Source organism: Cervus canadensis, chromosome 23, assembly GCF_019320065.1.
Source record: "Cervus canadensis isolate Bull #8, Minnesota chromosome 23, ASM1932006v1, whole genome shotgun sequence".
Classification (NCBI taxonomy): Eukaryota; Metazoa; Chordata; class Mammalia; order Artiodactyla; family Cervidae; genus Cervus; species Cervus canadensis.
Window position 1 is genome coordinate 1,929,016 of NC_057408.1, and position 17,133 is coordinate 1,946,148.

Genomic DNA, 17,133 nt, shown 5'->3' on the forward strand with positions numbered 1-17,133 from the left:
CTGCCCACATTGATGAGAGTGGTCTTTACTCAGGCTACCCATTCAAATGCTAATCTCTTCCAGAGACACCCTCACAGATACATCCAGAAATAATATTTTACCATCTATCTGGACATCCTTTAGCCAAGTCAAGATGTCACGTAAAATTAACCATCACATAAACAAAACTAGAGAATAATATGATGAACCCTCATGTATCCTTTGTTTAATTTCAACAGTTATCAACTCAGTGTGAATCTAGTTTCATCTATGTCCCTCTCTCTGGGTTTCTCATTTAATATATCTGTAAAGCAACTGAAAATAAGGATTTGTTGTGGAAATACAACCTCAATATGATTATTCTATCGAAAAACCCAACTAATATCATTAGTATCCAGTCAATGCTTGCATTTCCCCAGTTATTTTTATAGCTTATTTGTTTATCACATCTCACGAAAGTCTGCATGCTGCACTTAGCTGATATACTCCGTATGCCTCTACAGGGAACTCCTCCATCTCATTTTCCCCCCTTATAATTTGTTTTTTGAAAAACATGTTTGTCCCGTAGAGTTTTCATGATCTAGATTTTGCTAAGTGCACATGTATGTCGTTGTTCAGTTGTTCAGTCATGTCTGACTCTTTGTGATCCCATGGATTGCAGCACATCAGTCTTCCCTGTCCTTCACTATCTCCTGGCACTTGCTCAAACTCATGTCCATAGAATCAGTGATGCCATCCAACCGTCTCATCCTCTGTTATCCCCTTCTCCTCCCGCCTTCAATCTTTCCCAGCATCAGGGTGTTTTCCAATGAGTCAGTTCTTCGCATCAGGTGGCCAGAGTATTGGAGTTTCAGCTTCAGCATCAGTCCTTCCAATGAAAATTCAGGACTGATTTTCTTTAGGATTGATGGTTGGATCTCCTTGCAGTCCAAGGGACTCTCAAGAGTCTTCTCCAACACCACAGATCGAAAGCATCAATTCTTTGGTGCTCAGCCTTCTTTATGGTCCAGCTCTCACATCCATACATGACTGCTGGAAAAACTATCATTTTGACTAGACAGACCTTTGTTTTCAACGTGATAAAGTATTCTTTTGGTGTGTTTCTCTGTTTCCTGTGCTTCATATCAATTGGAAATTAGACCTAGAGGTTTGATTAGGCACATGGCCCATTTTCTGGAAAGACTACTTCATGAGTGGTGGTCTGTTTTCTCATCAGGGAGCAAATTATGTCCCATATGTCTCCCTTTTGCTGATTTTATCTGCTGTCGATGGTCATTGAGTCAGTGATGCTATCTAACCATCTCATCCTCTGCAGCTCCCGTCTCCTTTGGCCTTCAATCTTTCCCAGCATCACTGACTCAATGGACATGAATTTGAGCCAACTATGAGAGACAGAGGAGCCTGGTGTGCTACAGTCCATGGGGTCACAAAGAGTCAGACACAACATAGTGACTGAACAATGATGATCATTTGTTGTGCTTAGTAATATTGTTTCATTAAGATGGTATTCTCATTATATCACTGCTTCTTCATTTATTAGTCAATACTTCTATAAAGAGAAACTTCCCCTCATCCAGTATTTCATTATCCTGAAATGGAGTTCATAGAAGGAAAGGAAGGCTAGATGCTTGATTCTAATTATCAGCTTTTTTTTTTTAAATTGGCTTTTAAGTATCTTCCAAATCAGCGCTTTTCTAAGAGAGCCATCCCACACCATCCCTGCTTCCATCTCTTTCCCTAGGACAGGCAGAGTCACAGGACCCCACTGCCCTGCCAGGGTATCTGGGATCTTCAGCATTTAACCTGGGCAGCCAGGTACTCAAGACGATTTCCCGAGCACAATGGAGAAGCGGGCCATGGACCCTGGGTACCTGCTGCGTTTCCTGTTGGCCCCACCTGTTTGAGGGCTGAGACAAGCTCTCGGCGCTCGGTGAGTAAGCACGCTGCAGAGGAGTGACCGGTCCAGTTCCCACGGCTCCCATCCTTGCCACGCCCGACGTCCCGTTCATTTCTGAGCTGCCTCCTACAGCTCACTCAGCCCAAGCTGCCGCTGCTACTGCTTTTCCTTTCCCTTTCCTTCTGCTTCCTCTTCTTCCCTCTGTCTCCTCCTCCTTCCTCTCCCCTTCTTTTCCCCATCCCTTCCCTTCCCCGCCTCCAGCTCCTTCTGCATTTTCTTCTGGCCTTTGTTCATGTTTTGCCTCTTTGAGTCGATGCCTCCCCCTACTTTCTCAGTCTGTTGGAAAAGGAGCCAGCCTTTAGGGTCTTCTCCTACCCTTGCTCTATCCCGAAGGAGTCCTTGAGGACTCAAGTCCACCTGACTTCCCTCCGACTCACCATCATGTTTGGTTAAGCCCCTCTTGGATCCCTTTTTTTGCTTGTGCTTATGCGCAGACCCCACCAGTGACTGTCAGTGCCTGGGGCCATGCTTCCGCCCCCAGCAGGCTGCATCTGGACCTCCTGCCTTGTTCAGCACAGGAGCTGTTGTGACACCAATCACGGGGGTGCAGTGGTTGAGGCACTGCTGTTTTGCTCCGATTTTGAAAGCGATGTCCACCTGATACCAACACATCCTGGAGAAGAGCAGGAATTTGGTCATCAGGCTTGGAAACTGTTTGAGGTCTACATGACTGATGAGGTGGATTTGTTTTCATTTTTGGCTAAAGGGCAGTGGTAGTCATAACCCAGATCTGACATTGGGCTCCAAAGTAGTAGTTCTTGAAACAGTTGCTTCTGGGTCCCAGAAACACGATGCTCTGTAGAACCTTTTTGGCAGGTGGCCAGAGTGGAAACAAAAAAGAGTGAGGAATCAAAGTGTGGGTCAAGGTTCCAAATGACAGTGCTATTTCTACTTTATAGAGCCATGTTTCTCCATTTTGGATCAGGAATTACGGATGGACCTTCACCTTGCATTTTCAGTATTTCCTCCTGAGTCTTAACATGCTAAGCCTGCAAACATGGTCTAGATACTGATTTTGGCAGTGGGCAAGAAGAACATACAAAGAAAAAACCGGGATGAATGAACTTCTGTGGACTTTATGTAATGGGAAGGGGAGTGAAAACAGTCCTCACCGGCATAAAGGGAAAAAAATGGGAGGTAGGACAATACTAGGCTGTATGCTGGGGAAAATGGACCTAGCTGTAACCCAGCCTTGAACGGTTCATGACCTTGTTCATGAGCCCATTTCTGAGCCTCAGTTTCCTCATCGGCAAAACAATAATCAAGTTTCATTCTTGGAGAGAAACTTGAGACCAGGTTTCATTCTATGCTTCTAGAATTCTCTGTATTGTTTACAGACTCCATAGCTATCTTCTCATTTGATCCTCACAGTAAACCTTTAATGCAGGTTATTATTACCCGTATTAGACAGATGGGCTAATACACTGAGCACTGAGGCTGAGGGATGGTAGGTTTTGTTACAAATGCAGCTTGTCCTCCTGACCCACAGTCCTGCTTAGCAGGAGGGGCAGGCCTGTGTGGGAATGTTGCTGTACTGATGAATGTGGGCATCTGCCAGTTATGTTTCTCTGAAGCATATAAAGGCAGGAAGGGTATGGTTAGTAGGTGGATTTCCCTAGCTATAGTGCTGGTCTGTTCCTTGATGATTGCTTTTGTCTAATGGATGTTCCACATTATGGTATAATGTCCCCTAAATGCATTAACTAGGCAGTCATAAATAACAACAGGAGGACAAGAGGTAGTGGACAAGGAGAGATGGACAAGCAAAGGGGAAAGAACTATGGGCTGCAGAGCCACGTACTATTCTATGTCCTTGACAAGTATTAACTTACTTGGTCCTCACCTCAGTCCTTTGGGGAAGGTTGCTATAATCATGCTCATTTTACAGCTATTGAAACCAAGGCCAGAGAAGTTAAAATAACTTGTCCAAGCTAGTAAGTGGCAGAGCCAGAATGTGAAACCAGGCAATCTGACTTTGGAATGTGTACCCAAACTGCTCTGGTGACAAGGTCAGGCTGGGCAGTTATAGCCTTTGTGAGCTGCTCTAGTATAAAGTAAGATAAAGAATGCTCCCCCAGAGCTAGCCAGGTTGCAAAGGAATTGGCATACTATAAAGAATCAGCCTGCAATGCAGGATCTGCAGGAGACACAGGTTCGGTCCCTGGGTCGGGAAGATCCCCTGGAGGAGGGCATGGCAACCCACTCCAGTATTCTTGCCTGGAGAATCCCATGGACAGAGGAGCCTGGTGGGCTACAGTCCATGGGTCACGAAGAGTCGGACAGGACTGAAGACTTAGCACCCCAGCATGCATATTGCTGGTAGCATTGGCAATGAGCTTAACATTTTTATAAAGCTTTTAAAATGTATGGCAGGCAACATAAAGTTTTCTATATTTATTTAAGAATGCCAGCCAATCCTCAAAGTTTATTCGAAGTTACAGCTCAACAAAAGCTACCAGCTACAGGAATATAAAAGTTCACTGTATGATTTGCAGTAATGAAAAATTGAGAGCAAATTAAGTGCCCAAGAATAGAGGATGATTAAGTAATTTCACAGTACATTCACTTATTGGAATACAATGAAAACATCTAAAATGAAAATTAGGAAGATAATTATGGGAAAATGTTTCTGATAAAATTTTAATTTATTATTATTATTTTAAACATTTATTTATCTACTTCTTTATTGCTGTGCTGGGTATTTGCTGCTGTGTACAGGCTTTCTCTAGTTGTGATGAGTGGAGGCTACCCTCCCATCCAAGTTATAACCAGGCCTGACTCTGCTTAGCTTCTGAGATCAGACGCGATCAGGCGTGTTCAGGGTGGTATGGCCAGTGGCATGGCCAGAGACCCAGGCTACTCTCATTGCATTGCGAACGCTTCTCCTAGTGGTGGCTTCTCTTGTTGCAGAGCACAAGCTTTAGGGCACTTGGGCTTCAGTAGTTGGGGCGCATGGGCTTAGTTGCCCCTTGGAATGTGAGATCTTAGTTCTCAGATCCGGGATCAAACCCATGTCTCCTGCACTGAGTAGATTTTTAACCACTGGACTACCACTGAAGTCCCTATTACTATTTTGATTATTTATTTCCTTAAATACTTGGCTCTCCTGGGTCTTCATTGAGGTGCTCTGGCTCTTCGTTGCGGTAGGCAGACTTCTCTGCAGCACAGAAGATTAAAAAGTTTTGGCGTGTGGGCTTAGCTGCCCCATGGCATGTGGGACTTTAGTTCCCTTACCAGGAATTGAACCCACATCCCCTGCATTGGAAGGTTGATTCTTAACCACTGGACCACCAGGGAGGTCTCTAAAATGTTGAGTTTAAAAAGCAAGGTAAAAATATGTAGATTATGATGACAAAGCTTTATTATACAGTTATACTGGCAAAGCCTGAAACAGAAAAGGAAAAAATTTTAGTAGTTAGGTGTTCTTAAGTTCTTTTCATTTAAAATTTTATTAGTGGTGGATTTATGTTTATTCAATGGGGAATGAACAAAAGAAAGAGCTGGGGGCAGGAGTGGGTTGAAGTGATTGTCAAGAATGGGGCTTGGAACTGTTGGTGTGCTCCTGCCTGCCTTCGTCCCTGAGGGCAGCGGAGGTGCTCAGGGTGGGGAGAGGTCTGAGGAATATGCATGCACTGGGATCGCGCCCAGCTGTGGCCACCGGGAAAACGGTGGGTGTCTTGGCAAAGCCCCACAGTGTTCCCTTTGCTGTCTTCTTCGCCTGACCTCACTTCTCCTGTTCTTTCTTCAAGTTGCTCTTAGAAGTCACTTTTCTGGAGTCAACCCTGTCTGCTCTCCCCACCTCCCAGCCCCTCTGCGCTCCTCTTAGGTGTCCCTTCCCCAGCACCCCGTGCTGACCCCCATCTCTTCCATTTCTGAAGCCCCTCTGGGCTGCAAGCGTTGGGGCCTCCATAGGATTTGGATCACCTCCTTCGGCCCTGACACAACACCAAGTGTATTCAGTAAATGGGCCTGCTTTTCCTTATCTCGAAAAGGGAAGCAGCTTTGGTTGAGTAGATTTTTTTTTTCCAGTTCCACCTACTGCAATTTTCCCATCTAATTTTCCCAGACTCATGAAATAAAGCAGGCACTGAAGACAAGGTGAGATGGAGGAAATGTCCTCTGCCTTGTGGATGTCAAGCTGACCCTGGTCTTGCCTTGGACTTTGGACTGTGAGCCTGGTCTGAGGGCTCTGCGGGGAGATGCCATAGCAGGTGGTCTGAGTGTAGGAACCAGGTCGCAGCCGTCCACCTGACAAGTGGCCTGCTGGGTGAAGGCTCTTTGCTTCTGCCTTGCTTGTACCTGGCAGACCAGCCACAGGACCCATGGGACCCCGGGGCTGGGCGGCCTCGTGTGACTCTGAGGAGCTTCCTAACCCTGATATCACATATGTGCCTGTCAGCAGTGGAAGTGGGCGTGTCTGTCCACATGGCTGGTTGCGCCTCTGTCAGAGTGCAGAGAATGGTGGTCGAATGGTTTTCTGGGGTGAGTGTGTCTCTGTATGGAACGTGTGCACACACTTCAGCCTAGAACAGGGTTTTCCATTCTGCAAATACATATTGTCAGCTTTGTGCTCTGCAGAAGCAGCGAAGCGGTGCGACAGGCAGAGAGCCTGGAAGTGTGCATATCTGCATTGTGTGTCCTCTCTGTGTGTCTTTGGGAACGCGTTCTTGGCACGTGTTCGGTTAACAAGGCTTTCCGGTGTATGCATGCCCGTGTGACAGTGCCTGGGTCCCGTGTGCGGCGCTTGCTCGCTTTCCAGCTCCACTTGTGCCCGCAGTCGGGCTCTGCACGTGCGCCAGCCTCCATGCACACGTCCCCGAGTGACCCGGGAGCGTTGTGCAAGGACCTCCGGGTCGTGTGCACTGGAAACGCTCGAGCCTGTCTCTCCGCAAGCACGAAGGCACCTTCACATGTCTGGGTGCACGTCGCTCTCGGTGTGTGCACGTTCCGTGTGCACGCCGCGCGTGTCTGGGTGCAGGGCGCTCCACGAGCGCGGTTTCCGGCCCGCGGGCGACCAGGGACCCACGCGAGGCTGCAGGAGCCCCGCGGGGCTGACCCCCTTCCCGCGCCCGGCCGCGGGCTGCGGCGATTGGCCGCCCGCTGCTTCTCAGGCATCACCCCTCCCTCCCTGCACCCCCGCCCGCCCGCCCCCCGCGCGCCCGCGGTCCCCGCTGTCCCCCGCGGTTTCGGCGAGGCCGCGCCGCGCTGCGCTCCGTTCCCATTGGCTGGGCGCGCCTTTGTGTGGCGGCAGCTGCGGCCCCAGCGCCTTTGAATGTCGAGAGGGGCCGGGAAGGGAGCCTTTCCATGGGCCATCTGTCTCTCCGCCAGCCGCCGCCCCGCCGCCGCCCGCGCCCCGCGCCCCGCCTCCCGCCCCGGCGGCTCCCGCAGCCCCGCCGCCGCCCGCGCCCGCGCCCCGGAGCCGCGCCACAAAGGGCCCGCGCGCAGCCGCCGCCGCCGCCGCGCGAGGAGCCAGGATGGTCCTGGTCCACGTCGGCTATCTCGTGCTTCCAGTGTTTGGCTCTGTGCGAAACAGAGGTATCGCTTTTTGCTTTCGGGGTCCTCTTCCGAGCGTGGGTCGCCGCGGGCACCGGGGCGGGGGCTGGCGCCGAGGGCGGCGGGGGTGGGGGGGCTCAGGGCACACCCGGGAGGACGCGGGGCGAGCGGTGGCTTCTCCCCTCTCCCTTCTGGGGGCACCCCGAGTGTGGAGGTGGCCGCCCTCGTGGGAGCTTTTGCAGTGAAGTTAGGGTTTGGCGAATTCGAGTCCCCTCCCTCCCCGGCCCCATTTTTTTATTCTTTGCGGCGGACGCGGTTCCCCAGTCATAGCCCCTTCCCCCAATACCTAGCCCTGTGTGATCGAAGGACGGAGAGAGATACATGACTGTGTGCGCGCGCGCCTGTGTTTGTGTGTGTAAGCCTACTTGGCTTTCTGTGATTTTTTTTTTTTTTTGAGATGTATGTGTGTTTCATGTCATTTGTGTTCGTGTTTCTCCATTATTTAGTCACTGATACCGATGGCTGCCTAGCTGGCATCTGGCATCTGCCCTGTCCCATGCCCCAGCCCCCACCTTCTCGTAGGCACTTGCACGATTTCCCGTCCCATCTTTTCCTCCCCCTTTAACCCTTTTTGGTGTATCGCCCTTCTGCTATCCACCCCCCACCCCATGGTCTTTGTATGACAGTTGTATTAATGGGTTCAGGATGCGCGTGTGTGTGTGTGCGTGCGCGCGTGTATGTGACTGTATGCAAGTGTGTGCGCGCCTCGGAGAGTCAGGCGTGCACTGCTGTGCACCCCTGGACCCGGCCGGCCGGAGACGGGTGCCGGCCCTTGGGTGTTGCGCTGTGTGTGCGCGGATGCGGTGGGACGCTGCCCCCAGGCCAGGCCTTTGCCCCCGGCAGGCGTTGACAAAGCAGCAGGCCGGCGCCGGCTTTGTTTTTAACTGTGATATATGGAGTGTGTTTGCACGGTCCCCTTCCCCACATCCCCTTTCCCTTACATTCTGCTAACAACAATAGCTTGATTTCCCCCCTCTTCTCCCCGCTTCACATTTCTTCCATTTTCTTTTAATCAAAAACTCCCACCTCCCAAAGCAAACCCGAGATGCATTTAGATTCATTATTATTATTATTTTTCTTTTTGCATTCTGCCTCTGGACTCACATTGCTCTTCTTGGAAATGTTTCTGCTATCCTCTCCCACTCCACGTCTGCTCAATCCCTCCTGGCTGAAGCCCTCCCCCGCCCCCACCTCCCTCACGCTCGGAATGATGTCTTCCCTATGCGACCAGGGCTGCTCCCCCAAGTCAGAGTGGGGGGTGGGGTCGCGGGCCAGCGCTTTCGTGCGCCCCAGGGGCCCGATTGGGCCGGAGAATGAAAGCCCAGCCCTCTTTCTTCCAGCCCAGCTGTCCCCAGCCACGGCCTCTCTCCAGAACCTAAAAGGCAAGGTTGACCCCCTTAGGCCTGTTTGAACCGCAGTTTTTTTGTGTGATGATAGAATGATGACATTCTGCATTTATCAAATCTTTTTTTTTTTTCTTCATTGTGTAGCTCAGTGAATGGTCAACTCGCTGCTGTGTGCGCTGTGACCCTTCTGCCTCCGCATTTAGCTGTATTGTGACACCCCTCTTAACCATCTCCTGTCTCCATCTGAGGAAGGCATTGCTATTTAAGCGGCAGTATCCCCTGTCTCAGGCCAGCCTAGCAGTGGGGGGCAGGGGTGGAGGGGATGTGTGAAGAATAGGAATGGGAGGGGGGCTGGGTGAGATCTCCCTTGAAATGCCAACCCCTCCCCCAATACACAATTATATCTCATTACTTGGCATTTCCGTTTAAAACGGGTGTGGAACATTACACTAGGCAGAAATTCAAAAATGATTAAGATGGATGTTGAGCCTGAAAGTATAATTATCCTGATTAAATCATTATCATCCTCATTAATACCACCGATCTCTAAATACCATTGCAGGATGCTGATTCCATGTTTTGAAATTCAAATTGCTCAGCTGCCTTTAAATTTTATTTTTAATACACCCCCTCAAAAAACAAAAAACACCTAAGAAAACAAATTCTGCCAGTCAGTCAAAGTTTACTTTCATGGCAAACACGCCCATAGGAAATTCAAGAGCTGAGGGTTAGTCGGGCTGTGAGTAAAATTTAGCGCAATGTGATAAGAATTCATGACCTTCCGATAGAGGATACTAATGCTTAACCCAACAAGGTCCTAAACCACAATCTTCTTGTAAAACTATTAGATAGCTTGCCAGCTTAAATCTGTTCTTTTTAGTTTCCATTGTAGTAGTATAGGATGTAGGCCATTTCAGAATAGATGTAGAGAAATAACCATTTTTGTATCTCATCTTGTTTAGCCGAGTACATTGCACTGTAAATCCCTGTTAAGTGGATTCCTTTTGCCTTGGCTTGGAGGCTGTAGCACCCCATTTGCCACTTATCTGGGTGGCTTCAGCTAGCTCCCTGGTAGCACCCCGGCATAAGTGAAGAGATTACATCTAGTCAGAGGCAAAAAATAATAAATATATATATATATATATGAACAATTTTGATAAAATGATAGTTGCTGCTACTCTGAAAATTTGGTGCAGCAAGGTCTTTGGCTTAAGGGGGAGCCCTGGCCACCGTGTCTTAATTGTTTAATTTTACAATGTCAAGAGCATCTTTGGACATCCGCCCTGGCCCTCAGAGCTGCCCCTTTAACAGCCGGCTCCCTTCTGCTGCCTCGCTGGCCAGACCTGCTCGAAAACGGAAACAAAACAGCAGCAATAAAGAAAGAATAAGGCCCCTACTTTGAGGGCCCTTCCAAAGTAAAGTCCCAAGGGGCCTCCCCAGATTGCCATTTGGCAATCTGAAAAGAAAGAGAAGAGAAAAAAATGAAAAGAAAGAGAATCCCCAGCAAAATGGTTTTCCATTAAACAGGGATCGCGTGTTCTGCTGTGCTGAATTACTTCCTGTTCTTATTTTGTGGGTAATTTTTTCTGTATCAAATATCCTTTTGGTTGTGTATCTTTTTCACCTTTTCTTGTACTAAAACTAAAGCATGATCTGTATTTTTTTACATCCCCCAGTTGACAATGTACAGCGCTCGGTTAGAGATGTTACCCTGCTGAAACGTACTGTGCTCATGTAGCCCGGGCCATCTGCTCATTGTACGCTGCTTTTGTTCTGTCGCCCTTCCGAAGCATGGTGGGCCCAGCCTTTTTTTTTTTTCTTTTTTTTTGTATCGTGTGCATGACGACATTGTTACACACAGAATCCACTAATACTAATATACAATCTCTCAATAAAGAACTAGTTTCCTATATTAACCTAGTGTGCTTTTTCTCTTGCTGTTTTCCCATTTATTGTCGTATCCTGCTGTTTAGATTTTCCCCCTTGCTTTTCTATCCCCACCCTCACCCACCCACCCACCACTCCCACCTCCCATTGTAAGATTTGAGTGAATGCCTTCTGGTTTTTTTTTTTCTTTCTTTCCTTTTTTTTTTTTTGTGATACAGATATGGTGACTTTAATCTCATCTAGTCCATATCTTTCTACAGTAGATATCTGGGTAATGTGGTGGGGGATGGGTCAGTTGTCCTGACACACCAAAATAGCTCTATTACATAGAAAGAACTCCTGTCTTTGGCCACCTATGTACCCACCCGATAGCCTCCACTTTTCATCTCAGTTTGCAAGTTTCATGGGCACCCGGTTTATGATGTTGATGAAGAGATGGGCTATAACCCTTAGGTTGAGAAAAGGGATACTGTTCTTAACTAGCAATCTTGTAGCATTTCAGACTCGCCTGAAAAACCCATTTTCAGTTGTCTTTTTTTTTTCTTTTTACTGTTTCATTGATTTACTGTCCTTCTAAGTCATGCTGGGGGTGACATGTTACATGCAGTTGAAGCCATGATCTGGAATTTGAAAGTATCCTCTCCCAGGTGCATATTTAAATTGTTGGGACCTGCGATGTAAGTTTTGCATGGAGATCCTGCATAAGGAAGATGTTTGAAACAGAAACCAACTCAGACCACTCCCACATTCATCCCAGGGCCAGCAGCCTGACCTGTTACTGCAGGAATAAGAGGGTCTGTGCCCTCTGCAGGCTGTGAGCCAGTGAACGCTGATTACAGCCCAGTTTCCTGACAGCTGCCTCATCTGTGGCCGGCCGGAGTGCCTCTCTTGAGAAAGAAAGCCAGATCTCTGTCATTGTCCGAGTGTGGGGGGCGGGGATCAGGAGGGAAGTCCGAATCTACCTCCAAACTGAACTGGAAGAAGAGCCCTTAAAGTATATCTTTGTTCCATAATTATATTTGAGGAGCTAGTGGAGAGGTATTTTTTTTTCCCCCAGAGTGGAACCCAAATTCAAACATTTGTCAATTACACCTATTCAATTTCAGCTCAGAATAAGCCTTGCTAAATGAGGCGTTTTAGTCACCGAGGAAATTAGCTGATTAAAGAAATTCACGATTCCTTCAGAGGGTCATCATTTTGAAGCTGCTCTTCCTTGGGCCAAGGTGCCTCCTGCTCGCCCCTGTGGGCTGTCTCCCAGCTCGCCTCTGCCCCCTGCCAGCCTTCCCTCCCAGGCGGGCGCACCCCTGCCTGACCACAGCGCTTCCTCGCCTCCTTTGTGGCTTGGTGCGGCTCTCCTCTCCCCCATGGCTGCCCTTTCTGCTCTGGCCCTTTGTTCTCGCGCTCTCCCCAGCCCGGGTGGGAAAGCTGAGCTGATTTACTGTGACACATGGACACACAGGCAAGTTCCCAGCAGAGGCTCGTGCTGCAGCTTGTGTGAGACGAGATAGGCAGGTCGTGGGGATTTCGTTTCTCTCCCTCCTCCTCCCTCCCCTCCTCCTTTATTTTGGTTTTCATGAAACTTTCAATTTTGTTCCCAGTTTGAAAAAGCAAAATAAACCATCCTCCAACCAACCTCAACAAGAAGGAAAATGATCCCAACTCAGGTGATCACGCTGGAGAGCAGTGGCTATTAACTAACTCTCAGATTTTATTTTTTTAAACGAATATTATATATGTTGGAATTATCTGGTCAATATGCTTTGAGAATGGTTTAGTAACCTAGTAATAACATAGAAAGTTAGTAGGTTACTGGGAAGTCATGTTTTAGCAATTTATCAATGCATACCATATTTTTGTCTAGACTGTCAGAGTAAACTTACTCATCCGAAGGAGCCTTTTCCTCTAACTGGATTGTCCAGTCATTACAACGCCATTGTACTTTGTATCTACTCTCTCAGCCAACAGACACATACCTGTTTTAATCAATTTTAACTCTTAAGATTTTGGAAAAGCCATCCACTCTGTAGATCCTATGCTGGACTTTGTAATAAGATGGAACATGGTTCTCATTTACCACTTTTCCTTTTGAATAAGAGAACTTCTCTCCTGAAACCAGCATTGGATAAGGCTCGCCTGATTGAGGGGCTTACTTAAATAATAGTTTCTCATAAATCAGCAGATACTATTAATCACTCAAGGCGAGGCGAAAAGACCACCAAGAGTCTCCATGCCCCAATATGCAGATAACAGACACTGGGCCACCTCTCACCTCTCTTCCTTGCTCACCCCCTGCCCTACCTGCCATGTCCTTCCCCCCTTTAAATACGCAGCCTGCAGTATCCATTGGAAAACTTAATGCTTTTCTGACCTCGGGAAGCAACAGCTCCATGCTGGATCCAAGTGCAGTGGCAAACTCCCGGCCAGGAGACATAGGCCCTTGACTCCAGCTCAGGGTATAACTTCGGGTGTCTCAGTCCTTCCTGACCACAGTTGCTCAAATGTATGACACTTGTACACTTGCGCCTTAGTTCCTCTATGAATCTAAATAGTTCTTTAAAAAGTCCTGGCTTAATATAATATGAATCTGAATTTGCTTTTATTAGGATGGTATGGTTTGGCCACAGATGAGCCAATATATTTCTAAGAGAATTGGAGGGAAAGGCTTAGCTTAGGCTCAAATTTTCTGGCTGATTTAAGAACTAAGAACAAACATTCATAACCCCACAGCTGAACCACTTGCAATGCCTGTATTTTCATGTATTCATTCATTAAGTCATTCATTCACTGACTCACTTGTTTGTTCATTTAGTTAATGAGTGTTCACTGAATTCCTACTTGGGGCCAAGTGAAGGGGGATATGAAAGCCATGTAGGACCTGGATACCTGCCCTCCTGAGGCTTATGCTGAGGCTGGGAGATGGATGCTTAGCAAATCAGACACTGTCTAAGGTATTCTGTGCCTCGGCACCCAAACAGATGGCAGAGTGTCCTGATTGGTGAGAGGGGAAGAGCTTGGAGCAGTCCAGGAGTTGAGTCCTATCCCAGTCTTGACCAGGAAGGGTGAACTTAGGCCACTGCTGAGTGTCCTCTAAACAATCACCATCACTATATCTACTTGATAGGGTATGTGGAGACTTTTCAATGACACCTGGCACAGAGCAGGTCCCTCGGCATGCTAGGTGGCCGCCCCCATCCTGCACAGCGGTCGAATGTACTGGCCAAGCGATCAGATAAATCAGGGAAGATGTGCTGAGGAAATGGGGTTGAGTTGTGCCTCAAAGGTTGGTATGTATACAGGAGGGAGGGGAGAAAGACTCCAGGCAGGGACAGGAGTGGAGGGAGACTTCGGTCAAGGCCAGGTGGCTCTGCTGACTGGGCAAGAACAGAAGGTGCTTACGAGGAGGGGCTGTGTGTGTGTCGGGGTGTGGCTGCGGGTGTGTTGCCTTGCATAGCTATGGGAGGCACTGGGACCATTGTCCTGTCTTTGAATGGTTCTTGGGACAGCGTTACTCCAGGGGTTAAGCAGCGTAAGGTTGGGAGAAAATGGGAGAAAAGTCTGGAAGAAATCCGTTTCTTAGGCCTTTGGAAGCTCCAGTAGAGGGATGAGCCCAGAGGGCTTAGCTGGGGAGGAGTCCACGGCGGGCATCCAGGGTCGTTGGAAGTCCACACACCAGTGGTCTGGAGGATGAGGAGGAGGGCTTATGGGGGGCGGGGGGCTTCCCATAAGAGGAAATGAGCAGAGCTCAGTTGATGTGGAGGGGTGGAGGGGTGGGGAGGTCTGGAGGTGCCTGGGAGAATGTGAGACCGTGAAGGCAAGCAGGGATGATGGGCGGAGCAGTCAATTTCAGAGAGAGGTTAGTTCAACTTGTAGATAAATAGAATTTGAGATGCTGAAGGGGGCAGAAGGAAGGGCACTGTGGCAGTGTCCTGGGATTTGAGACCTCTAGTCCTGGACGGAGTACTAGGTGATAAATGAAGTCATATTTATGGGACACACCCTCAAAGAACGCTCCCTCCCTGCCTTATTTGGCTGGGCACGTGCATCCTTAGTCATGCGGGTAACTCAGCAACCTCTCTACCAACATTCACTCTCTCAGGGAGCTGTGCTCTGGTATCTCAGTTTGAACGACTTCTATCAAACTTCACCTTTCTTGAGAAGAGGGACCCAAGGCCAGCAGGTGGCAAGATCATTGCCTTCACGAGTTTGCAAAAAGGTGGGGCCTACCCATGTGAGGAGGAGGGCAGCGTCGCAGAGACGGAGGGGTAGGGGGTGGCAGCTGGGGACAAGGACAGGGTATGAGAGGTGAGGTGTGGGCTCCAACCTCAGGCTTGGCACTGTCTGCCAAGAGCGGATTTTCCCAAATTCAAGGCTCTTCTCTTCTGTTATCTCATCTCCTCCTCGACACAGTCTGGGAGGAGATAACTGGGGACCAGAGGAGACAACGGAGGCCAAGGGTGGGGAAAGTTGCCCCCTGCCCGTGTTGAGATTGGGAATGACTGACCCAGAAGTGGATGCAGGGTGACTGGCCGGCTGGCTGTGGCTCCCTGCAGAGCTTCCCAGGACCTGCACACTGTTAGGAACCTCTTGAAACCAAGAAAACACTGGAAAGGAATCCTTGCTTTTCCTCCCCGTCTGGGGACATCAGTTTATCTGCATTGGGAGAGGCCTCAGTCTAGCTCTCGGCCAGCCAAGCTGTGAGGCAGGTCAAGTCCCCAACCTTGAGCCCCCACCTTCTGGAACGGGAGTCTGAGAGACAGGGAGGGTGCATGGTGGACCAGAAAGACCCCAGGGTAGGAAACGAGCAGGGGGTGGAACTGGCCTGCAGACTCTGGCTCGGAGGAGGCCTCACCAGCTTAACCGGGGGACCCCCGTGCTCAGGTTGCCACCAAGATAACTAGGTGTCCCCCCATCGAGGACTTTGGCTCCCAAGTCATGAGCACCTCTCCCAGGTTTTCTTAGGTCATCATGATGCCTTCTATCTATGTTATATCATCAAGTAATAAACTCACATTTTGGAAAGTTTAGAAAATAGACCAAAGGGAAAAAATCTCTTAGGAGTCCACCTGTCTGTGATCACTTTAGTGAAAGGTTTTCCACCAGTTTGTTCATACTCATATATTTTCTGTAGCGCTCTAAACACAGTAATATACACTTTTGCATTCTCCGATTTTTCAGATTTAACCTATTGAAAGCCTTTTCATGTCTTGCTAAGTTGTTTTCACAAGCATCACTTTGACTGGCTTCACCAAATTCCACTCAAACGGTGGCTCTGTGTTCAGACTCGCGGCTTGTGAGGCACCCAACGGCTCTGGGTCGCAGGCCACTCCTGCTGGTGTGGTCTGTGGCCTCCCTTGGGCTCTTGTTTGGCCATGGGGAGGGTGGGGGATGGTGGACTCTGACAGCTCCTAGGCGTCTCTGCTCACCATCCGTCCCTTCCATCCATGGGCCCAAAGGGGTGGGAAGGGAGGGCAGGAAAGAGGGCGTGAGGAAGGAAGCTTCGAATAAATTCCTCTGAGATCTGGCTTCTGGTCTCTGTTCTGCCACCAACGTCCACTGTGATCTTGAGCCAGTCAGCTTCCTCCAGCAGGCCTCAGTCTACCCATCCGTCAAATGGGGACGATGGGTCTACCTTACAGGACTTGTCACATGAAGTATGACTTACGCGAAGTGAAGTTTGAGAAGCCAGCCAGAGGCAACAGTCAACAGTGATGGCCCATTATTCAGGCTGGTGGGCGCAGCGCTGCTTCGAGGCTGCCCTGCCAATAACCACCCGTGTGACATGGCTGGCAAGCCTGACTGCTCTGGGTCTGCACTTCCAACTTGCCAGAGGAGATAATTGGCCTAATTGCCCCTTCCTGCTGTAAAAAAATGGTGATTTCCTGTGGATGAGAGTCACTTACACTTCCATTGTCTTTTGGCCAGTTCGCTGGGCAGCAGCCACGCCTCGGCGCTCAGTAGAGAGGCCCCGCCCTTCCGCCGGCCGCAGCAGGGACTCCGCAGGCAGCGAGCTCAGGCCCCGCCGGGGGTCCGGAGCCTCGGGTCCCTCCTGCCTCCTGGGGCTGCAGCCGCTCGCGTTTGCTCCTCAGCCAGAGCTTCCCTGGGCCCTGCTTTCCTGCGGTGTGCCCCTGCAGGGGAGCAGGGTCCGCCCTGCCGCAGGTGACCTCAGCAGAAGGGCCCGGCCGCTCCCCCGGAGGTGGGGGCTGGTGTCCCCGAGTGGAGGCGAGGAAGAGGCGCTGCTGACTCTGCACCGGCCTGCGGGGTGGAGAGCGGGTGGAGGCGCTCTCTGAGGCTGGGAGGAAGTGAGAATTCAGCCAACACCTGTCTCGAGGAAGGGCGGGGAGCTTTGGAACAGCTGCTGCTGTTTCTCTGGGGGCTGCCGTGTGGGAGGCAAGGGGGCGGAGGCCCTCCCAG

The 17,133-nt window shown here is 49.6% G+C and overlaps 1 protein-coding gene across 2 annotated transcripts in view; it reads left to right on the forward strand.

Moving 5' to 3' along the window:
• The first annotated feature begins 7,325 nt into the window (after positions 1–7,325).
• RNF165 (ring finger protein 165) overlaps positions 7,326–17,133 on the forward strand; it is a 110,603-nt gene continuing 100,795 nt past the window's right edge. For both annotated transcript variants that reach the window (XM_043444463.1, XM_043444461.1), the window contains exon 1: positions 7,326–7,471. Coding sequence is in view for 1 of the 2 variants with exons in the window: in XM_043444461.1 (XP_043300396.1) it covers positions 7,411–7,471 (61 nt within the window). In the remaining variant the exon portion in view is untranslated. The remainder of the gene's footprint in view (positions 7,472–17,133) is intronic.